The sequence below is a fragment of the Anomaloglossus baeobatrachus genome, chromosome 5 (genome assembly GCF_048569485.1).
Source record: "Anomaloglossus baeobatrachus isolate aAnoBae1 chromosome 5, aAnoBae1.hap1, whole genome shotgun sequence".
NCBI lineage: Eukaryota > Metazoa > Chordata > Amphibia > Anura > Aromobatidae > Anomaloglossus > Anomaloglossus baeobatrachus.
The window spans coordinates 59,671,912-59,694,318 of NC_134357.1; the positions used below are offsets into that span (position 1 = coordinate 59,671,912).

General features: G+C 51.6%; 1 protein-coding gene across 2 annotated transcripts in view; it reads left to right on the forward strand.

Moving 5' to 3' along the window:
• Window positions 1–22,407, forward strand: part of ADGRA1 (adhesion G protein-coupled receptor A1) — a 1,087,584-nt gene that overhangs the window by 290,318 nt on the left and 774,859 nt on the right. For both annotated transcript variants that reach the window (XM_075348547.1, XM_075348548.1), the window contains exon 8: window positions 14,474–14,638. In XM_075348547.1, the coding sequence (XP_075204662.1) occupies window positions 14,474–14,638 (165 nt within the window). The remainder of the gene's footprint in view (window positions 1–14,473; window positions 14,639–22,407) is intronic.

The window sequence follows — 22,407 nt, forward strand, 5'->3', positions numbered from 1 at the left end:
TCCGCCTGCCATTTTTAGAAAAAAACAAATTGAAGTTGAAATTATCTGGAAGTTCTTTCTTTGTTAGCACAATCTGTATTTGTAGCTCTCACTGATGTGTATTGTGCTTAAGAGTTACTATGCTAAATGTGATATATATATATATATATATATATATATATATATATATATATATAGTATATTTTGCTTCTAATCTATGAAATAACCGATGGATGGTAGAAGATATCTGTAGCTCTTAGAGATAAACACATTAAAAGAATTGCAACGAGATTAAGGCTACAAAGAATAGTGAGATAGGAAAGAGTCCTTAACCTCTACAGCACCAAAATAAAAGTTGTTTCACTCAAATATAAGCTGCAGACCTGTGCATATTAAGGCGATATGACCTTCTGGTCCCAGACTCACCAGAGATCTCTCCAGAGTGGGATACACCCATGACACATAGCTTCTAAAATCATGGTAAGTACATGCGATGGCCTATTGGGCTGCTAGCTCTCTAGTCTTGGGGCTCTAGATAAAGATACTGTACATTCTGGAGATCCTGCAGATATCTGGCTATTTTCTGTGTTGAGACTCCAAACAGAGGCTCCACGGACCTTTTATTGATTTGCATACTTCCCAAGGGGCAATGCACCTAGGATTTCACTGTGTTGAGCGTCTTCACTGGCTGCCAGCAATGTCTTCTCTGGCTGGTCTCCCCGAGATCAGTGAATGTTTTGTCTTGCTTTACACTGATGAGGGGCAACACCCCGAAACAGCTGTCTGTGGATGGATACCTGGCCTTGGTATTTCCCTTGTCATATCTTTAAACTCGTCAAGAGCTGGATATTGACTAAAAGGGCCACTTAATATGGTGGTTATGGTGGTCTCCTAAAAAGAGCCACTCCTTGGCTAGGCCCTTCCCGGAGGGATATCTGGCTATTTTCTGCGTTGAGACTCCTAACAGAGGCTCTACGAACCTTTTTAGATATGCTGTAATGTGGCACAAGGTGTTAGCCATGGCACTTTACTTTGAATCATGCCCTCTTCCGGAGAGCACCTTTCCTCCTTAGCTGGATCCTGGCTACAGCACATACCCTCTTCCTGGCCAACGCTCTAGTGGGCTTAGCATATTTCTGTGATTTCAGTCACCGACCACTCCCACGATGGGCCGATCTTCCTCACCTCAGACCACAAGCTGTCACCATCTTAGGATCCATGTTGTTGTCTGGTATTGACTCGCCCACCCCAGGGCTATGGGACACCCAGTGCCGGGCCGGACTAGTCCGGTGGTAGTCAGTGGTGGCTGGGCCCGGCTCCGTGGCCCTGGTGGGTGTCAGTTCAATATGTGGCTCGATGAATAATGTTGTGTTCGTGACGCCACCTGTGGTATGCGGCTATTAAGCCGCCGCTGCTGTGTGAGGCCACCGGGATGATGTTATGGCAGCAATGGTGGTACTGCTCCCCACAGGTGGAGCAATGCCCAGGGCACAGTTGGTGCTTGTGAATGTCAATGCAGCTGAAATAACAGAGACCACTTCAAGGGTGCAGTTCAAGTTCTTTACTCACACTTCTTGTCACAGCGCTGTAGGGACCCTTGGACTGCTGGGACCACTGTCAGGGACCTCCGCCGTTTCTGGGTGATTCTGAGAGTGAAAGCCGGTACCCTTCTCTTAGTGTCTCTTTCTTCTGCTGTCTTCCTTAGCCTTGCCTTTAGTAGGATAAACCTGGCTTGGCCTCCACTACAGCCTCCAGGCTGGGGGGTCACCTGTCGGCTGATTACCCCTTTTCTGGAAGTTCTGCTATGAGTTCTGGCCCGGGGAGTCTACAACGTTCCCTGGGCCTCGGTTTTTACTGTTTGGAGATGATCTTTGCACTCCTCCAGTCTCTAGGGACCGTCCCCTGTCGCAGCTTGATCCCTCCACCGATGTTATTGTGGAACAGGCCACCGTAGCTCTAAACTGCCCCGACAGCTATACAGACTGCCCGTGGTCCTGCGACTCCTTCTGTCTCCTACGTGGTGTCACCTGGACCTCTGGGTCCCAGGATCTTCACCAGGAAGCGTCTCCTTCTGTTTCTCTGCTCCTGTCTGACTTGGAGCTTTCTTTCCTTCTTTCTTTCTTTCTTTCCTCCTTGCCTGCCTCCAGCAGGCCTCCTCCTCCCTCCTTTCTCTCGTTCTTCTTCTTCAACTACATGCTGGCTCCTCACTCTCTCACTCTCTGAGGTCAACTGAAACTCAGACCTTCCTCTCTGCTCTACACTCGGCTGGCTCTTCCCACCCCCTGGTTGCTAAGCTACCACCCTATGGGAGCAGGGATGGGTCTTACGAAGCCTCCCAGCATGCAGCATGGGAGGTTTTCTGCCACTATCCTTGGTCCCAGTGTGTTCCTAGCAATGGGTGTAGTGTGGATTTACCAGGGGACCGGTGTTCACTCCCTTCCTCATCCAGAATGGGGCATCACACCGCTGATGGGGTGCAATGACCTGTGGCGACGGAAGCCTCAGGGGCGCCACACTCCCCCACAGCGAATCCCAGCACGTCCTCGGGCTGAAAAGACAACAAAACATGTGAGAGAAACTGCAAAAACATTTTTGTTATGCATAACATAAAACAATAAAACATTTCTTCCCTTTATGGGAGGCATAGGCACTTGAACGTTGCAAACTTCTTATAAAGAAACATCTAAGTGTGCACTTTCAGTCTATTGCACAGTTTGGGCACATCCCCCATAATTCTGGTAGGGGGCACAACGGGTGCAACTATATACATTTTCGGCTACAACAAGTCCAGTAGCCCGACAGTTCGTTCAGCTTCATTTCAAACGTAAGACACATAAACAACATACCAGCCACTAAGTCCAGTGGCCTGGTAAGACATGACACAAAAACATTCACCGGGGACCACATTCCAGTTCCGTGGCCCGGTACATATAAACATGGGGGTGACATCTTCGAAAAGCATGAGGGGCAGTACAGCAGGAAAGCGTGTCATCTTCGAAAAGAACATTAGGGCAGCACATAAGGGACATCTTCACAAAGAATGAGGGGCAGACAGGGGCTATATACAGTTCAGCATCTCTTCATCCTTACTCACGAGGGTATGTTACGAGGGGGACCCGGGGAAGCGTGCCAAGATAGGAAATGGACTGCTTCCGCCGGTCAAGGTCCACTGTGCGGTGTAAGGGACCGCCGCTATGGTGGGTGAAGAGTGAGCGGGTTGCTGCTAGCGATCGTCTGGAATGTCACAGACGATCTATGTACACCGATCTGCCCTAACCCCTGAGGGTTGTATGGCACAGATCTCACGGCTCGGTGTACCTGTTGCACGGGGAAGCACAGAGGTGCCCACGCACGTGTGCCAGTGGAAGTCACGAGAATATGGCACGAGGGTAGCACAGAGGTGCCCACGCACGTGTGCTTTCAATAACCAGGTGAGTCCAATGGAGACTTGAGGAGCTCACCTGGGACAGGAACACGGCCTGTTGACGGGGGTACTGCCGGAGCAGCAAGGCAGGAACACGGCCTGCAAACGAGGTACTGCCGGAGCAGCAAGGGCCAAGCCCACAAGAGACAGTAATGCCTGAGCAGTGGCGTGGCAGCACGCTGCCAGACATCCAAACATAGGACGGTCGCGTGCCGCCATGATGGCAGGGGGAGCTTTTAAGGAGGTGCAGCTCCACCCGAGGGCGGGCGCGAGGCGGAGATGACGGACTTGACCCAATCAGGGTCCACGACGTCCCAGCCTGGCCAGTCAGGATTCACCACGTCACCAGCCTTGTCATCAAGCCGTGTGACGTCAGTGAGCGAATCAGGACCCACCACGCATTGCACATGCTCACCCTCTTGCCTCTGGGAAATAGAGGCGGGATCCTCGGTCTCACAATGTGCAGAGATAACGGGAATCTCACTGCTTCCCTGAGCAGTAAACCTCTGCACATTGCGCAGCCTCGCAGACCTTCGGGGCCGCTGAGCAGGAGAGTCTGCGGCAGGCCAGGAAGGGGAGACCGCTTCACTCCTTGTAACAGGAGAACCACTAGGTGTCACCCTTCTGCTGCCTCTCTGAGAAGGTATCTCCTGCACACTGCGCAGTCTGGCAGACCTTCGGCGCTGCTGAGCAGGAGTGCTCGTGGCAGGCAAGGAATGGGAGACTGCCTCAGTCCTTGCCTCAGGAGAGCCACGAGATGTAACATTACCCCCCCGTCTAGGCCCCCCCCCCTGTCCGTGCTCGAAGGCCGCTATCAAACTATCAAACCCGGGGCGCGGATATGATCCTCCAACTCCCAGGATCTATGCTCCGGACCACGGCCGGCCCACTCCATGAGGTAGTACCTCTTGCCCTGTATGACTTTTGTCTCCACAAGTTTTGCCACCTCAGGGTCGTCGGACGGGGAGTCGGTTTGAGCCGGCAGGGACCCCGAGAATTTATTAAGTCGTACGGGTTTCAGGAGGGACACGTGAAAGGTGTTGGCTATAGCCCAGCGTGGAGGGAGCTGGAGTCGATATGCCACTGGGTTTACCTGCTGTAGTACTTTAAACGGACCCAGATACCTAGGGGCGAATTTGGCTGCCTGTACCCGTAGGTTAATATTCTTAGAGGACAGCCATACTAGGTCACCAGGGGCGAAGGATGGTGCAGGGCGGCGGCGAACATCAGCCGTTGTCACCATCCGGTCTTTGGCCCTTTTAAGAGCCTCTTGGGTGTCATCCCAGATCTCCCGGGCCTTGGTCGCCCAATCCTCCACTCTAGTATCGGGTGACGTAATGGGCATGGGAACCGGGATTCTGGGATGTTGTCCGTTATTGAGTAGGAACGGAGTCTGGCCAGAGGATTCATGGACCGAATTGTTAATGGCAAATTCGGCCCAAGGAAGGAGGTTAGCCCAGTTGTCGTGGTGCGCGGATATAAAATGGCGGAGGTAAGTTACCAAGGTCTGATTAGTCCTCTCCACTAGTCCATTGGTCTCGGGATGGTATGCGGAGGAGATGTTCAGCTCTATCTGCAGGAGCTTACAGAGCTTTCTCCAGAAGCGAGACGCGAACTGGGGACCCCGGTCGCTCACCACCTTGTCAGGCATGCCATGCAACCTAAATACATGCCGAATGAACAAGGTGGTGAGAGCACGTGACGTCGGGAGTTGTGGGAGAGGCACCAAGTGGACCATTTTAGAGAAGTGGTCCGTGATGACCCATACGACCCTGTGCCCTGCTGACTTGGGCAGATCTCCCAGGAAGTCCATCCCTACCACTTCCCAGGGACGATCCGGCACTGGCAGTGGGTGAAGAAGACCTGCCAGTCTCTGCCGGGACGGCTTATTCCGAGCACACGACATACAGGCTCCCACATATTCCTGTATGTCCTGGGGTAGTCTCGGCCACCAATAATGCCTGGTCACCAGGTCTCTGGTCCTTTTGACCCCGAAGTGACCCCCGACCTTGGAGGCATGGGCCCACGATAGCACCTCGTTCCGTAGTTCAGGGGGAACGAGGGTTTTGCCAGGTGGCACCTGGTCCAAAGAAGTGGGAGTGACCATCCTCAAGCTGTCCGGGGGTAGTATAAGACGAGGCTCCTCCTCGTCCTCCTCCAACACAACCATACAACGTGACAAGGCATCGGCCCGTACGTTCTTCTCACCGGCCAGGTGGCGGATAATAAAGCGGAACCGGGAGAAGAATAAAGACCAACGGGCCTGCCTTGGGTTCAGGCGTTGTGCTGTCTGGAGGTATGTGAGGTTTTTGTGGTCAGAAAAAACCTCAAATGGATGCTTCGCACCCTCCAGGAGATGCATTCCTGGAATGCTAGTTTCATCGCCAGTAACTCCCTATCCCCTATGGAGTAGTTCCTCTCGGCCGGAGAAAAGGTCTTGGAGAAAAAGAAACACGGATGTTTCCTTCCTCGTTCGTTTTTCTGGTACAGGACTGCACCTGCACCGACCGAAGAGGCGTCTACCTCCAGTAGGAAGGGTTTGGAGATGTCTGGACGATTAAGGATGGGAGCTCTGGAGAAGTGAGTTTTGAGAGTGTGAAATGCCTCTACCGTTTCCCGTGTCCATGCTTTGGGATTAGCGCCCTTGCGGGTAAGGGCAATGATGGGTGCTGCCACCGTCGAGAAGTTGGGAATGAACTGGCGATAATAATTGATAAACCCCAAGAATCGCTGGATCGCCTTCAGCGAGCGGGGCTCAGGCCAGTTCATCACTGTCTCCAACTTCCCCGGATCCATTGCTAACCCCTGACTGGACACTATGTACCCCAGGAACGGCAAGGATTCCTGTTCAAAAACGCACTTTTCCAGCTTAGCATATAACGAATGGGTGCGGAGCCTCTTAAGTACTCGGATGACATCCCTCCGATGGGTGGTAAGATCGGGGGAGAAGATAAGAATGTCATCCAGGTATGCAACCAAGGAAAGATACAAATCCCGGAAAATGTCATTCACAAAGTCTTGAAATACGGCGGGGGCATTGCAGAGTCCGAAGGGCATTACTAGATACTCGTAGTGACCGTCCCTGGTGTTAAAGGCGGTCTTCCACTCATCGCCCTTTCGGACTCGCACTAGATTATACGCCCCGCGTAGATCCAGCTTTGTGAAGACCTTTGCCCCGCGGAATCGATCAAATAGCTCAGTAATGAGGGGCAAAGGGTATTTGTTCTTGATTGTGATTGCATTTAATCCCCTGTAATCGATACAGGGGCGCAGATCCCCTTCCTTCTTCTGCACAAAAAAGAACCCTGCACCAGCCGGTGAAATAGACTTGCGAATGAACCCCTTCGCCAGGCTGTCCTGAATATATTTGGACATAGCCTCCGTCTCTGGAGCAGAGAGTGGATACACTCTGCCCCTAGGGGGCTCGGAGCCTGGCTTCAGGTCTATTCGGCAATCATATGGCCGGTGGGGAGGAAGAGTATCTGCGGCCCTTTTGGAAAAGACATCCCTGTAGGCCTCATAAGGTGTCGGTAAACCCGGCCCCTTAGTATTCCCTGAGGACCTAACCAACCTAATGATAGCGGGTGGTTCGGTAGTCACAAGGTGCTCTCTACAGGATCCTGCCCAGGATGAGATCTCCCCTGTTGCCCAGTTGAGTATAGGAGCATGCTGTCTCAACCAGGGAAGCCCCAGTAGGATCTCATCCGTCCCCCCTGGAAGCACCAGGAAGGACACCTGCTCATGGTGTCCCGGTGGTACATCCATCCTGAGAGGGATGGTGATCTGGGTGATAGGATCGAGTAGTATGGACCCGTCGACTACCCGGACCCTGAGTGGCTTGGGCAACAGAACCAGGGGAACTGAGTATCGGGTTGCCAGGGAGGTCGAGATGAAATTGCCTTCAGCGCCTGAGTCCAAGCAAGCCAGGGCAGAGAAGAGAGTAGTGCCGAACTGCAACTGGGCGCTGATAGTCAACCTAGAGGGAGAAGTAGCGTCTAGAGTCCCCCCTCTGATAGAAACTAGACGCTGTCTTTTCCCGACGGTTTGGGACATAGGGTAGCTATGTGTCCCCTCTGCCCACAGGAAAAGCAGATGACACAAGACCGAGAACCTGGGGCAGAGGAGACCACCTTGGACACTTCCATTGACTCCACGGAGTCGCCTACAGGACTGGCTGGGGGACCTGTCTGATGGAAGATGGGAGTCAGACGCTTTTTAGGCCGAGAAGACGTGGGTGCTGAAGAGACCTCGAGCCTTCGCTCCGCCTGGCGGATGTCTATGCGAGAGGCAACCTGAATCAAGGACTCTAAAGTGGCAGGCACCTCACGTGTGGCCAGTGCGTCTTTGACAAACCCTGCCAGGCCCTCCCAAAACACAGGGACAAGGACCTTATCCGGCCAGTCCAGCTCTGCGGCCAGTGTCCTAAAGTGTACAGCAAAGTCCCCGACTGAAGCAGACCCTTGCCGAAGTCATAGGAGGCGCAGCGCGGAATCGTGGGTGACTTGAGGCCCGAGGAACACCATTCTCATGGCCCCAAGATAAGCTGCTAAGTTATTCACCACACGATCTCCGCGCTCCCACAACGGCGTGGACCACTTCAGCGCTCTCCCTGTGAGCAGGGACTGGACGAAGGCTACCTTCGCCTTCTTGGTAGCGTAAAGAGTCGCGGACAGCTCTAAGTAGGTGGTAACCTGGTTTATAAACCCACGGCACTCAGAGCTGTTGCCGCTAAAGCGCTCTGGAAGCGCAAGGCGAGGAGACCTTCCGCCCAATAGCACAGCCTGGGTAGCCGCCTGGGTGGCGACTGTCGTCAGAGTAGTCTTATCGGAGGAAGACTGCTCCACTGCTGCCAATCGTGACTCCAACTGCTGCACATAACGCAGCAACTGCTGCTGCTCTTCAGCCATAGCCAGACCTTTGGCGCGACCGTAATGTTACGAGGGGGACCCGGGGAAGCGTGCCAAGATGGGAAATGGACTGCTTCCGCCGGTCAAGGTCCACTGAGCGGTGTAAGGGACCGCCGCTATGGTGGGTGAAGAGTGAGCGGGTTGCTGCTAGCGATCGTCTGGAATGTCACAGACGATCTATGTACACTGATCTGCCCTAACCCCTGAGGATTGTATGGCACAGATCTCACGGCTCGGTGTACCTGTTGCACAGGGAAGCACAGAGGTGCCCACGCACGTGTGCCAGTGGAAGTCACGAGAATATGGCACGAGGGTAGCACAGAGGTGCCCACGCACGTGTGCTTTCAATAACCAGGTGAGTCCAATGGAGACTTGAGGAGCTCACCTGGGACAGGAACACGGCCTGTTGACGGGGGTACTGCCGGAGCAGCAAGGCAGGAACACGGCCTGCAAACGAGGTACTGCCGGAGCAGCAAGGGCCAAGCCCACAAGAGACAGTAATGCCTGAGCAGTGGCGTGGCAGCACGCTGCCAGACATCCAAACATAGAAGGACGGTCACGCGCCGCCATGATGGCAGGGGGAGCTTTTAAGGAGGTGCAGCTCCACCCGAGGGCGGGCGCGAGGCGGAGATGACGGACTTGACCCAATCAGGGTCCACGACGTCCCAGCCTGGCCAGTCAGGATTCACCACGTCACCAGCCTTGTCATCAAGCCGTGTGACGTCAGTGAGCGAATCAGGACCCACCACGCATTGCACATGCTCACCCTCCTGCCTCTGGGAAATAGAGGCGGGATCCTCGGTCTCACAATGTGCAGAGATAACGGGAATCTCACTGCTTCCCTGAGCAGTAAACCTCTGCACATTGCGCAGCCTCGCAGACCTTCGGGGCCGCTGAGCAGGAGAGTCTGCGGCAGGCCAGGAATGGGAGACCGCTTCACTCCTTGTAACAGGAGAACCACTAGGTGTCACCCTTCTGCTGCCTCTCTGAGAAGGTATCTCCTGCACACTGCGCAGTCTGGCAGACCTTCGGCGCTGCTGAGCAGGAGTGCTCGTGGCAGGCAAGGAATGGGAGACTGCCTCAGTCCTTGCCTCAGGAGAGCCACGAGATGTAACAGGGTAGATGCGGGGGTCCCACTCCGGCATTGCTCCTGGCAGCAGGTATGCCGACGAGATCATCGTCTGGGTTCCCTGGGCGCTGGTCCCTGACCTTCGGCGCTGCTCTACCGCCTGGATTGGAGTGGGGCTGCTTGCTGGTGCCATACGGCATTGCTGCAGAGGGCTGCTCGTCTGCAGGGGGCTGTTACTGTGGTCTTTGGGGCCCTGCTTTGGCCGTGCTCCTTGCATCACACAAGCTATGGAGATTCGGGTCTGTGTTTCTTGCGTGGCTGTTGCAGGCCCGCTGCTCAGTTCTGCGGCTTGGGCCTGCCTTGAGGTAGTGCTGCTACTAGGGGAGATGCTGTGCCCTTGCATCGTGCGGCGCCACTCTGGTTCTTCTGGGGCCGCTTCTTCCCTTAGGATACGCACATGCAGCGCATACCAGCCACGGCTCCCCATCAGCCGTGTGTACTCCACAACATCACCCGATTTAGCATCTCTCCCCGGGTGACCTCTGGGCAGGTGCTCCTCAATGTCGCGTCGAGCCACAAATACGTCCTTGCCCAGACCGGGCTCCCTGATGAAGCCCCAGCCGCCATTTTGACAGAAGTCGACTACTAGGCCCTGTCTCACTGGGCCCTCAGATCCCTTCAGGGCCTTCCTGACCTGTTCCTTGGAGGCCAGATTAGCGGCTTCTTTGGCCTTCCGCTTCTCCTCCCGGACCTCCCGCTCCCTCTGGTACTCCACCACCAGTCTCCGGCATGTCAGCTCGGTTGCTAGGGGAGTCTCCCGGGGGCGCAATGGCTGCTGAAGTCCCCCACTTTCAATGGGCGCTGCATCCCAATTCACTCCCGGGGATGTCATTCCCAGGAGGCTCACAGGGGGACTCGGTAGGGCTAACTGTTCGGGGTCCACCCCACTCCAGGCGCCGTCTGCGGGGGTCTCCGGCAGGCCTCCGGTGCCCCACCGGGCGTCAGCGGGGCTGGCGGGTAAGGCCAGTGGGTCGGGGAAGGGGCTAGGCGATGGCGTTTGGCGGGGCCATGGGTCCGGACGGGTCGGGGGTTCATTTTGCTCACCCTGCTGCTGCTCCGCGGCATCCATCCACTGACCCAGGCCCTCCGGCACCAGCGGTGTTTCTCTCTGCCGGCCGCCTCTACTTCCACGTTGCTCAGCCTCCGGGCCAGGATTCGCATCTCCTCCCGGAGCAAGTTCAGCTCAGGATCCATTCTTCCGGTCCCTGGTGCACTTTGCTGCAGCTCCTCCGCCATGCTGCCGACCTGGGGAATGCTGACTGGAACACTGCTCGGGTGCTCGACCACGCCACTCGGCTGCACCCTTTCCCTTCTTGGAGGCAGGGCCGGAGGCTGCACTAGTATCTGGCACCAGACTGGCGCCCAGCCCATCACGGCCGGCATCACTCCGCTTGCGATAAGGTACATTTTCTTTATCTGCTGGTCTGGCTTTTAAACTCTTTCTGCCAGCCGGCCAGCTTGTCTAGTCGCCATTGCTTCTTCCTCCGCCTTCCATGGCGGGCACCGCTTCGCGCTCTTTTTGCCAAGACCAAGGGGGCGGGGCTTCTCTTCGCGCCCTTTCTTCTGGCACGCCCCCCTTCTTCTCGCTCTTTGCAGCGCTAATGGCGGCAGTTTTCACAATGAAGCGCAGGCTATTTCACAATTCTTCAGGCGCACAGTACCCGGTGGAACCGGGCACGTAATCCTGTTTGTGACGCCAAAGTTGACTCGCCCACCCCAGGGCTATGGGACACCCGGTGCCGGGCCGGACTAGTCCGGTGGTAGTCAGTGGTGGCTGGGCCCGGCTCCATGGCCCTGGTGGGTGTATATGTGGCTCGATGAATAAAGTTGTGTTCGTGACGCCACCTGTGGTATGCGGCTATTAAGCCGCCGCTGCTGTGTGAGGCCACCGGGATGATGTTATGGCAGCAATGGTGGTACTGCTCCCCACAGGTGGAGCAATGCCCGGGGCACAGTTGGTGCTTGTGAATGTCAATGCAGCTGAAATAACAGAGACCACTTCAAGGGTGCAGTTCAAGTTCTTTACTCACACTTCTTGTCACAGCGCTGTAGGGACCCTTGGGCTGCTGGGACCACTGTCAGGGACCTCCGCCGTTTCTGGGTGATTCTGAGAGTGAAAGCCGGTACCCTTCTCTTAGTGTCTCTTTCTTCTGCTGTCTTCCTTAGCCTTGCCTTTAGTAGGATAAACCTGGCTTGGCCTCCACTACAGCCTCCAGGCTGGGGGGTCACCTGTCGGCTGATTACCCCTTTTCTGGAAGTTCTGCTATGGGTTCTGGCCCGGGGAGTCTACAACGTTCCCTGGGCCTCGGTTTTTACTGTTTGGAGATGATCTTTGCACTCCTCCAGTCTCTAGGGACCGTCCCCTGTCGCAGCTTGATCCCTCCACCGATGTTATTGTGGAACAGGCCACCGTAGCTCTAAACTTCCCCGACAGCTATACAGACTGCCCGTGGTCCTGCGACTCCTTCTGTCTCCTACGTGGTGTCACCTGGACCTCTGGGTCCCAGGATCTTCACCAGGAAGCGTCTCCTTCTGTTTCTCTGCTCCTGTCTGACTTGGAGCTTTCTTTCCTTCTTTCTTTCTTTCTTTCCTCCTTGCCTGCCTCCAGCAGGCCTCCTCCTCCCTCCTTTCTCTCGTTCTTCTTCTCCAACTACATGCTGGCTCCTCACTCTCTCACTCTCTGAGGTCAACTGAAACTCTGACCTTCCTCTCTGCTCTACACTCGGCTGGCTCTTCCCACCCCCTGGTTGCTAAGCTACCACCCTATGGGAGCAGGGATGGGTCTTACGACCCCTCCCAGCATGCAGCATGGGAGGTTTTCTGCCACTATCCTTGGTCCCAGTGTGTTCCTAGCAATGGGTGTAGTGTGGATTTACCAGGGGACCGGTGTTCACTCCCTTCCTCACCCAGAATGGGGCATCACACCGCTGATGGGGTGCAATGACCTGTGGCGACGGAAGCCTCAGGGGCGCCACAGTATCGTAGGTAGTTGAATTTCAGGTGCCATCTTGTACACACCATGGGTCCTCTCTTTTTTCTTCATGGGAGCCACTCGCATCCTGACGACTAAGCCAAATGTAACATGGCACAGGGTGGTAGCCATGGGGGCGAGTGTTGTATATTGAGCACCCTGGCACATTACAGCAAAGTGAAAGTTCTGGATTTGTGCGTAAGCTGACGTTGCCACTATGATCACTTTCACATTCAGTCCTGTCTCATTCTGCACAACACCAGGACATTTGCCTTCATGATAAGGACACCAGACATCGTGATAAAAACAAGAAGTCTTTGTTTGTCAAAACACAGAACACAGGGCAGCAGGACGCACACTTCATGTTTTTTTCTATCTCATACATAGGTACATCCTTATTGCAAAAATAGGTAATATCAGCTCACCAAGCCTGCTGCAGTCCCATAATCGTCCTGTGGTGGATGAACAGCGCACGGATGGTCAGAAGTCTCCAAATAGATATAAAATATAAATCCAGCGCAATCACATGGAATATTAACAAACTGTCTTAATCATGGTCTGAACCAAGACTGACCAAATCCTTCCTTAAGAAGGATTTGGTCAGTCTTGGTTCAGACCATGATTAAGACAGTTTGTTGAAACGCGTCGCTCTGACCTGGGCATCCTTTATTTTTATGCTGCATGTACCTTTTGGATTTTATGAAAAACTATCAATAAAGAAGACAACTTTTTAATATTCCATGTGATTGCGCTAGATTTATATTTTACATCCTTATTGGTTTTGGGCAGCTGCACTTTACATGTGGGCGGAAAACAGCAGGGACACACCTGCGTCCAAATAATAGTCTGTGATCCCTTTCAAAACCTTTTCCTAAGGCTGCGTTCATCTTCTGTGTTCCCAGCTGAGCAGCACCCTTCCTTCACAGGGCCCCCACATTAGGCCAACACTGGACTCACATCTTCCTTAAAGGGAACCAATCACCAGGATTTTTGTATATAACCTAAAGCCAGTGCTATACTGGCACTATTAGGCTGATTCTATACACACCTGTAGTGGTCAGCTCGGATGTTTAGGTTTTCCAATCCAAGAAAGTAAAGTTTATAATTTCAGCTTTTTGAGTGACAGCAGCTGAGGATCAGATAATATCTGGGGGGGATATTTCATAGTTATTCCCTCCCCCTGTTAGAATTAGCATAAGTATTATACAATCGATTTAATTTTTGTCTCGCAGGACCTGTGCTGAGGTCATACCCATGTGACCAGAAGGGGCGGGGCCTCAGCCAACAAAGCTGATAACAGGAAAAAACATTTTTCTTTTGGCTGTGGCCCCGCCCCTTCTGGACGTGTTTAACAAAGAATGAAAAGGAATCCGGGTCCACAAACTTGTAATCTTCTTCATTTATATACAAACGGATGACATAGCTAAAACATGCTTGATACCAACATTTACACATTTCAGGTGCACCTTAAATGTGAAGCTGTTGGTAGCAAGAAGAGTTATACCACCTATCATACTCTATGGAGAGAGGATGGTGAAGAGGATGGAAAAGCAAAGTGAAAGATCAAGCAGATACCGGCTGATGGAGCCGCAGCTTTCAGCAAATGTATTTCCCTTTAGTGCTGGATGCACAGCCACACCGCTCAGTACTCCTGTAAATCCTCTATGCTGCTACTGCTTTTGTTTATGTGCTACAAAGAAAGATGAGTGTATGTGTAAGAGATCCAAACACAATATATGGCCAGACAGTGATCAAATAACAGCTGTATAGTGGCCTACTAATTCAAACACCGAAACAGCTTGAACTTCAGGACATTGAGGTGCTTATTGCCTTCAAACTAAGCAAGGAGGCTGCTAACTCTTCCAGACCCAAGGGATGACTTACTCATCTATACATTTCAAGCCATACATTCTCATTGACAGATCTAGGATTGATAGATTATATTTAGGTGACTGGTTGTACATGAAACTTGGACCCATTGGGCAACAAAAAAATCCCTCTTATAACTATGTCCTCAACTACTTTTGATAAAATTCTGACTTGTATCGGTGATTTTTTTGCAGTGACCTCATCCTGCCCAGTGTTGATGTGGAGTCTTCAGGTGTTTGGGAATGTCAAGTAAACTCGTCTTATGGAATCACATCCAAACAAATTGAGATTATAGTCCTGGAAACTGGAGCCCCTTATTGTCCAATGGAAAGGATAATCAACAACAGAGGAGAATACAGGTGACTATACACTTTACTGCATATATCACGCACTGTTTGTTTTTTCTAAGCTGGTCATCTTATTCAACTCATTTTGAGTTAACTAAATTTAATAGGAACAGTATAGAAGGAGCCATTCCACCCTAAATTTGTTTTGTAATTTCAGAAAGCCTATTGCTATTGTCTTGTTTGTATTTTACGGTGTGCACTAAACATGAGCAAATTTGACCAAATTCAAATTTGGCTGGAAATGTATTTGATGGAAATCGAATAAACCCAATTCACTATTAAAGAGGACCAACCACCAAGAATTTCATATATAAACTAAAGTTAGTTCTGTACTGGCACTATCATGCTGATTCTATACATACCTTTAGTTGTGAGATCGGATGTATAGTTTCTGAAATATAGGCAAGTAAAGTTTGTGAAATGCACTGTTATTTGATTAATAGCAGCTACAGAATATCTAATAGGTGGGTCGGGTTTCGCTAGTTATTCCCGCCCCTGTCTGCCTGCCTGTCCTTCTTCCCCCCTGAATTTCCTCCAACCTTCCTCCCCTAGTAATAACAGAGACAGGGGAGAAAGGACAGGCAGGCAGACAGTGTTACGGGGGGCCGGCAGATTAGGACCAGGGGGTATATATCCTAATCGCCAGTCGGGGCCCACCGTGCTCCAGATGACAAAGGAGCTGCTGGCACCTGAGGGTTAGGCGGAGACTATAGAGCTGAATGGCTCTGAGATAACCCAGGAACTCTGGGAACCGGTCACGTGTGTTGGGACACGTCAGACCGGACGACAACCCGATTAGCGTTTTGGTGCACCTAGCGCTACACCAACCACGTGTGCAGGAAACACGTCAGGCCGGGTGGTAACCAGGTAGCGTTGACCGGAAGACTGCCACGAAAGCGCCCTGTCGGCCACGTGTGTAGGACACGTCAGGCCGAGCGGTCCTCCGATTAGTGTTTCTGGCCACCTCTCGACTGGCCACGTGTGTGTAGGACACGTCAGGCCAGATGGGTACACCAGTAGCGTTGACCGGGAAGCCGAGGAGGATAAGGAACACCCTGTTAACTCCACAGGGGTCCTGGAGTACGCTGTCCGTGCGCGTAGGGGGCACAACCGGACAGGTGGCGCAGAAGGTGCGTTGTCCGTGTGCGTACGGGGCACAATCGGACAGGTGGCGCAGCAGGTGCATTGTCCGTGTGCGTAGGGGGCACAATCAGACAGGTGGCGCAGCAGGTGCGTTGTCCGTGTGCGTAGGGGGCACAATCGGACAGGAAGCACAGCAGCTGCAGCCCAGTTAACGCCACTGGGCTGCTATAGCAAGACTGGAACGGCAGGAGGGAAGCACGGCGCCTGACCCTGATGTGCTGAGCCACGAATCTTGGCGTGACAGGCACCGTTCGCCTAACCCTACCTACCGCTTCCCAACATAGGCTTATGCCGCAATGAGGCTCTAACATGGAGGTGTGCTCAGACTGAGCAAAAGTGAAGACTGCGCACCTCCATGTTGTCTCCAGCCCCTTTTATAACCTGGGTCCGCCCCAAACCCAGGGTGGAACCACCAAGGTCCAATAGCAGAGTGACATGTCATCAGTAACGTCACATGCGACCTATCTGGAACCGCATGTCATTGATGACCTCATGGCAGCCACGCCCCAAACACTTCACCAGTCATCGTCTGACGACCAATACTGAGGTGCCAGATCATAGGGGCGGGACTCTGCGAGCCAGTCCGGAGTTGCCACGTCATCAGGACACCTGACACCCTCTGCCCTATCAGGGCCTGCCACCTCACGGACATGCTTAGTGAGGTCCTTACCGGACCTAGCCTCTGGTGCACTAAGTGCCTGAGCATGCCCAGTAGCCTGAGCAACAGGCTCAGAAAGCAGACTATCAGTTTGAGCATGCTCAGTAGGCACATCCCAGAACTTAGACACAGCACGAAGTCCAAGTACCTGTGCAAAGAGGCTGTTAGGGTTAATTGTGGGAGCATGCTCAGTAGCCTGAACTGAGGACTTAGTCTCAGACATAACACAATCAGGCTGAGCATGCTCACTAGGCAAAACACCGGGCTTAAACTCTAGCTGGGGTAAATCGGCGCACGCATGCGCATTAGCCGCCTCTCCACACTTAGACGTGGTGGAAGGAACAGCCAACTGGACGACCCGAGGCACGGCCAAGAACGGCAGCCGGCGCCTGGGCGCAACACGAACCGCTGCAGGCTGCTTGCGGCTATAGCGGCGCCGGTTCGTAACAGACAGGGGTAGGAATACCTAGCAAACTCGACCCACCTATTAGATATTCTGTAGCTGCTATCAATCAAATAACAGTGTATTTCACAGACTTTACTTGCCAATATTTCAGAAACTATACATCCGATCTCACAACTAAAGGTATGTATAGAATCCGCATGATAGCGCTAGTATAGCACTGGCTTTACTTTATATAGGAAAATCATGGTGGTTGGTCCTCTTTAAAATAATGCCAATGATTATGTTCTGAGGTCCCCCAACCCCTAAACATAGTAAATGGATGTGTGTTCAGGTAAGTCTATGAATGTAAGTCTGTGGAAAACCATAGAAGAGCAGCGGCAGAGGAGATAGTGGAGGGAGTTGGGGTGAGTGTGACATTTTACGGATGTTTCTTATCCCATTCACGACCCGAAACAATCCAGTAAAAAGGTGGCAGATTAAAATTCCCCAGAAATCTGATTCTCTTGAATCTGCAAATGTTGGAAAATTGTAAACAAACTTAATTTGCTCATCCTTAGTATGTGATTCATTTCCAGAGAAATAACTATGTGATAAGATTTAGTACATTTTCAGGGTGATCAAATAAAAATCAAATCATCTAATTTGTTGTTTTGTCAAGTTACTGATGGATTATAAAGGAAGAATGTATTTTCTTTTTTTTCTTCATAAATTTGTCTAAGGCCCCCTTCACACGTCCGTGAAACACGTGCGTGTTTGGTCCGTTTCCGTATATACCGGAGACACGGCCAAACGTGCACCAATGTTAATCTATGATTGTGGTCACACGTCCGTTATTTCATTATGTCCGTGTGTGCGTGTCCGTGATCCGTATGTGTATGCGTTTTGCACGGATGCATGTCCGTTATCTGCATGGAGCACGCACACGTGGACACAATGAAAGTCTATGGGTATGTGCACACACGTTAGTAAACACGTATGCATCTACCTATAGTTCGTGTCCGTTTGGTGTTTTTATTTCTAGTGATGTCGGCTATTCTTTCTATTTCTGTGTATGTCGGTCAATCTCCCTGAGTCCGTCGGTCGGTCTCTCTGTCTCTCTGTCGGTCTCTCTGTCTGTCTGTCCCTCTCTCACAGTCTGTCGGTCAGTTTCCAGCCCTCTCTCATACTTACCGTTCCCCGATCTCCGGCGCAGCGCTGCACGGCATTCACACTGCTGCGGCGGCTTTTACTATTTTGAAAAAGCCGGCCGCTCATTAAACAATCTCCTATTCCCTGCTTTCCCCGCCCACCGGCGGCTGTGATTGGTTGCAGTGAGACACGCCCACCACGCTGAGTGACAGCTGTCACACTGCACCCAATCACAGCAGCCGGTGGGCGTGTCTATACTGTGCATTAAAATAAATAAATAAATAATTAAAAAAAACGGCGTGCGGTCCCCCCCCATTTTAATACCAGCCAGATAAAGCCATACGGCTGAAGGCTGGTATTCTCAGGATGGGGAGCTCCACGTTATGGGGAGCCGCCCACCCTAACAATATCAGTCAGCAGCCGCCCAGAATTGCCGCATACATTATATGCGACAGTTCTGGGGCTGTACCCGGCTCTTCCCGATTTACCCTGGTGCGTTGGCAAATCGGGGTAATAAGGAGTTATTGGCAGCCCATAGCTGCCAATAAGTCCTAGATTAATCATGTCAGGCGTCTATGAGACACCTTCCATGATTAATCTGTAAGTGGCAGTAAAAAAACACACACACACCAGAAAAATCCTTTATTAGAAATAAAAAACACACACAAATTCCCTCATTACCAATTTATTAACCCCAACAAACCCTCCATGTCCGGCGTACTCCACGGACCTCCAGCGTCGCGTCCAGCTCTGCTGCATGCAGGTGACAGGAGCAGCAGAAGACACCGCCGCTCCGGTCACCTCCACGCAGCTAATGAGGTGAGTAGCGCGATCAGCTGCTGTCACTGAGGTTACCCGCGGCCACCGCTAGATCCAGCGGTGGCCGCGAGTTACCTGACTGACAGCAGCTGATCGCGCTACTCACCTCATTAGCTGCGTGGAGGTGACCGGAGCGGCGGTGTCTTCTGCAGCTCCTGTCACCTCCATGCAGCAGCGCTGGATGCGACGCTGGACCATCCTGGAGTACGCCGGACATGGAGGGTTTGTCGGGGTTAATAAATTGGTAATGAGGGAATTTGTGTGTGTTTTTTATTTCTAATAAAGGATTTTTTCTGGTGTGTGTGTGTTTTTTTACTGTAATTTACAGATTAATCATGGAAGGTGTCTCATAGACGCCTGACATAATTAATCTAGGACTTATTGGCAGCTATGGGCTGCCAATAACTCCTTATTACCCCGATTTGCCAAAGCACCAGGGCAAATCGGGAAGAGCCGGGTACAGCCCCAGAACTGTCGCATATAATGTATGCGGCAATTCTGGGCGGCTGCTGACTGATATTGTTAGGGTGGGGGGCTCCCCATAACGTGGAGCTCCCCATCCTGAGAATACCAGCCTTCAGCCGTATGGCTTTATCTGGCTGGTATTAAAATGGGGGGGGACCGCATGCCGTTTTTTTTAATTATTTATTTATTTATTTTAATGCACAGTATAGACACGCCCACCGGCTGCTGTGATTGGGTGCAGTGTGACAGCTGGTGGGCGTGTCTCACTGCAACCAATCACAGCCGCCGGTGGGCGGGGAAAGCAGGGAATAGGAGATTGTTTAATGAGCGGCCGGCTTTTTCAAAATAGTAAAAGCCGCCGCAGCAGTGTGAATGCCGTGCAGCGCGGCGCCGGGGATCGAGGAACAGTGAGTATGAGAGAGGGGGGGACACTTCAGTCACTCGGGAGATTAGCGGTCACTTGTGAATCCTTCACAGGTGACCGCTAATCAGTACGCGGCACACAGACAGAGCCGCGGTATGAGGATGAAGTCGGGTGAAGTTCACCCGAGTTCATTATCATCGCGCAACTCTGTCTGCTGTCAGCCGACATTTATAAACGACATTGTGCATCACACACACGGACATTCCACACGGACATTCCACGTACACATACACGTTAATTCCACACGCACACACGGACGTTCTGCACACAAACACGGCTAGCATACGCAATTCACACAGGTGCCACACGGACCATAAAAACGGACACAAAAACGGGACACGGACCCAAAAAACGGCCCGTAACACACGTGCGTGTTTTTCACGGACGTGTGAAGGGGGCCTTAAGTAAAGTTAAACAATATACTATGGTGATTGAAAATTTTCTATATTTTTCCATAAATTTGATCAAAAAATACGTCAGATTTTTACACAAGTCTTAAGAATAGATATAAGCGGGCTTTACACTCTACAATATCGTTGTCACGTTGTTTGTGACGCACATCCAGCGTCATTAACGAGATCGCAGCGTGTAACACTTAAGAGCGATCTTAAACGATCGCAAAAGAGGGCAAAATTGTTTGCCGTGGAGAGGTCGTCCTGAAACAAAAAATCGTTTTCAGGATGTTAGCGATGTTGTTCGTCGTTCCTGCAGCAGCACACATCGCTATGTGTGACACCGCAGGAGCGAGGAACATCTCCTTACCTGCCTCCATCGGCAATGTGGAAGGAAGGAGGTGGGCGGGATGTTTACGTCCCACTCATCTCCGCCCCTCCACTTCTATTGGCCACCTGCCGTGTGACGTCACTGTGACGCCGCACGACCCGCCCCCTTAGGAAGGAGGCGGGTCGCCGGCCAGAGCGACGTCGCAGGGCAGGTAAGTGCGTGTGACGGGGGTAAGCGAGGTTGTGCGACACGGGCAGCGATATGCCCGTGTCGCACAACCGACGGAGGCGAAAATGATCGCAGCGTGTAAAGCCCGCTATAGAGTACCAAATTAAACAAATGAGGAAATATTAGACTCTGTCATTTTGTAAATGAGGAAAATGATCTAATATCACAAGTCTGTGGGTAGCATAAGTATGGGAATCTAGAGTTAGCTAACAATTTGAAAATGAAATTACCATGAGTTGTGAGTGGGCAACCATTTTTATTTAAAGAATATGGATCTATAAAAATGTGATCTTCACAATTCATATTTATAGAAGTGTGTCATAGCAATAAAAATGAGATTTTTGAGGACCAGAGAAGAAGAGTTGTTGATGCTTATCAGGCTGGAAAAGGATACATCTCCAAAGAGTTTGTGCTTCATTCATCCACAATCATTCAGGAGAAGTCAACCAACAAAAATTATTCCAAGAGCAATTGGAATAGTAGGCCATAAGGTCACAAAGTGACCCAAGGTTACCTCTAAGCAACTAAAGGCTTCTTTCACATTAGCTACATTGTTTTTCCAAAACGAAGCCCTCCCCCAAAAAATATGCCCTAGCAGGAATTTTCAGCATTTTCGGTGTAAGGCTTTAATATAAGCACTACACCAAAAATAAGCCCTAGTTCTGGTTCTATAATGAAGTGTCCATGCAGTTAAAGAATTGTGGAGGACACTTCATTATTGAAAGCAGACACCTGCAAAAGAGAGAAAGAAGACCCCACAATGATACTTACCAGACCCCGAACGGTAGGACCTGCAGTAGAACACACACCCATACACAAGAGATCGCACACCCATCAGATCCTGCACACAATAAGATCGCACACCCACACACATCAGATTGCACACACACAAACTAACACACACATCAGATTGTACACACACAAAAACATCAGATTGTACACACACACACAAGCACACATCAGATGACACACACAATCACACATCAGATCGTACACACACTGTGTCACATCGATGCCAATTGCTTCTGGCCAGCAGAGAAATCTGGGACGTAGTGCAAGGACCTGCGGTGGAATGCAATCTGATGTGTGATTGTGTGTGACCAGATGTGTGTGTGTATACATATATAAGTGTGTGTGTGCGATCTGATGTATGAGTGTGTTTGCCAGAATCAGAGGAGGACCACTGTGAAGCATACCTGCTGGAAGCATCCACCGAAGATCGCAGGTGGATCTGAGAGCCACACAGACGTCCGGAGTCTACTAAGGGTAAGTTCACACAGTGCATTTTTCGTGGCGTTTTTGCGCAGTTTTCGGGTGCGTTTTTTTCTCAGAAAACTGCATGACTTTGCTTCCCCAGCAAAGTCTATGAGTTTTCATTTTTGCTGTCTGCACACAGCGTTTTTTTTCAGCTGCGTTTTTGTGGTGCCACAAAAACGCAGCATGTCAATTATTCCCGCGTTTTTCACTGCGCTTTTCATCCATTGAGTGCAATGGGATGTTGAAAGACGCAATGAGAAACGCAAATAGGTGCGTTTTGGTGCGTTTCTAAGACCAAAAACGCAGCTATAAACGCAGGAGGGGGGTAGTAAAGTGACATGTACAGGAAGAGGATTCCTTCTGTCAGTAAACACAGAAGCATGAATCCTCCCGGTACCGTCACCGCCGCTTCCACCTCCCGTCCTGTGTATGTCAGCTGCCGTGCGGCGTCATGTACGGGCAGGAGGTGGAAGCGGCTGCGAAAACAAAAGTGAACAGTAGAAAAAAAATGTCATACTCACCTGTCTTCA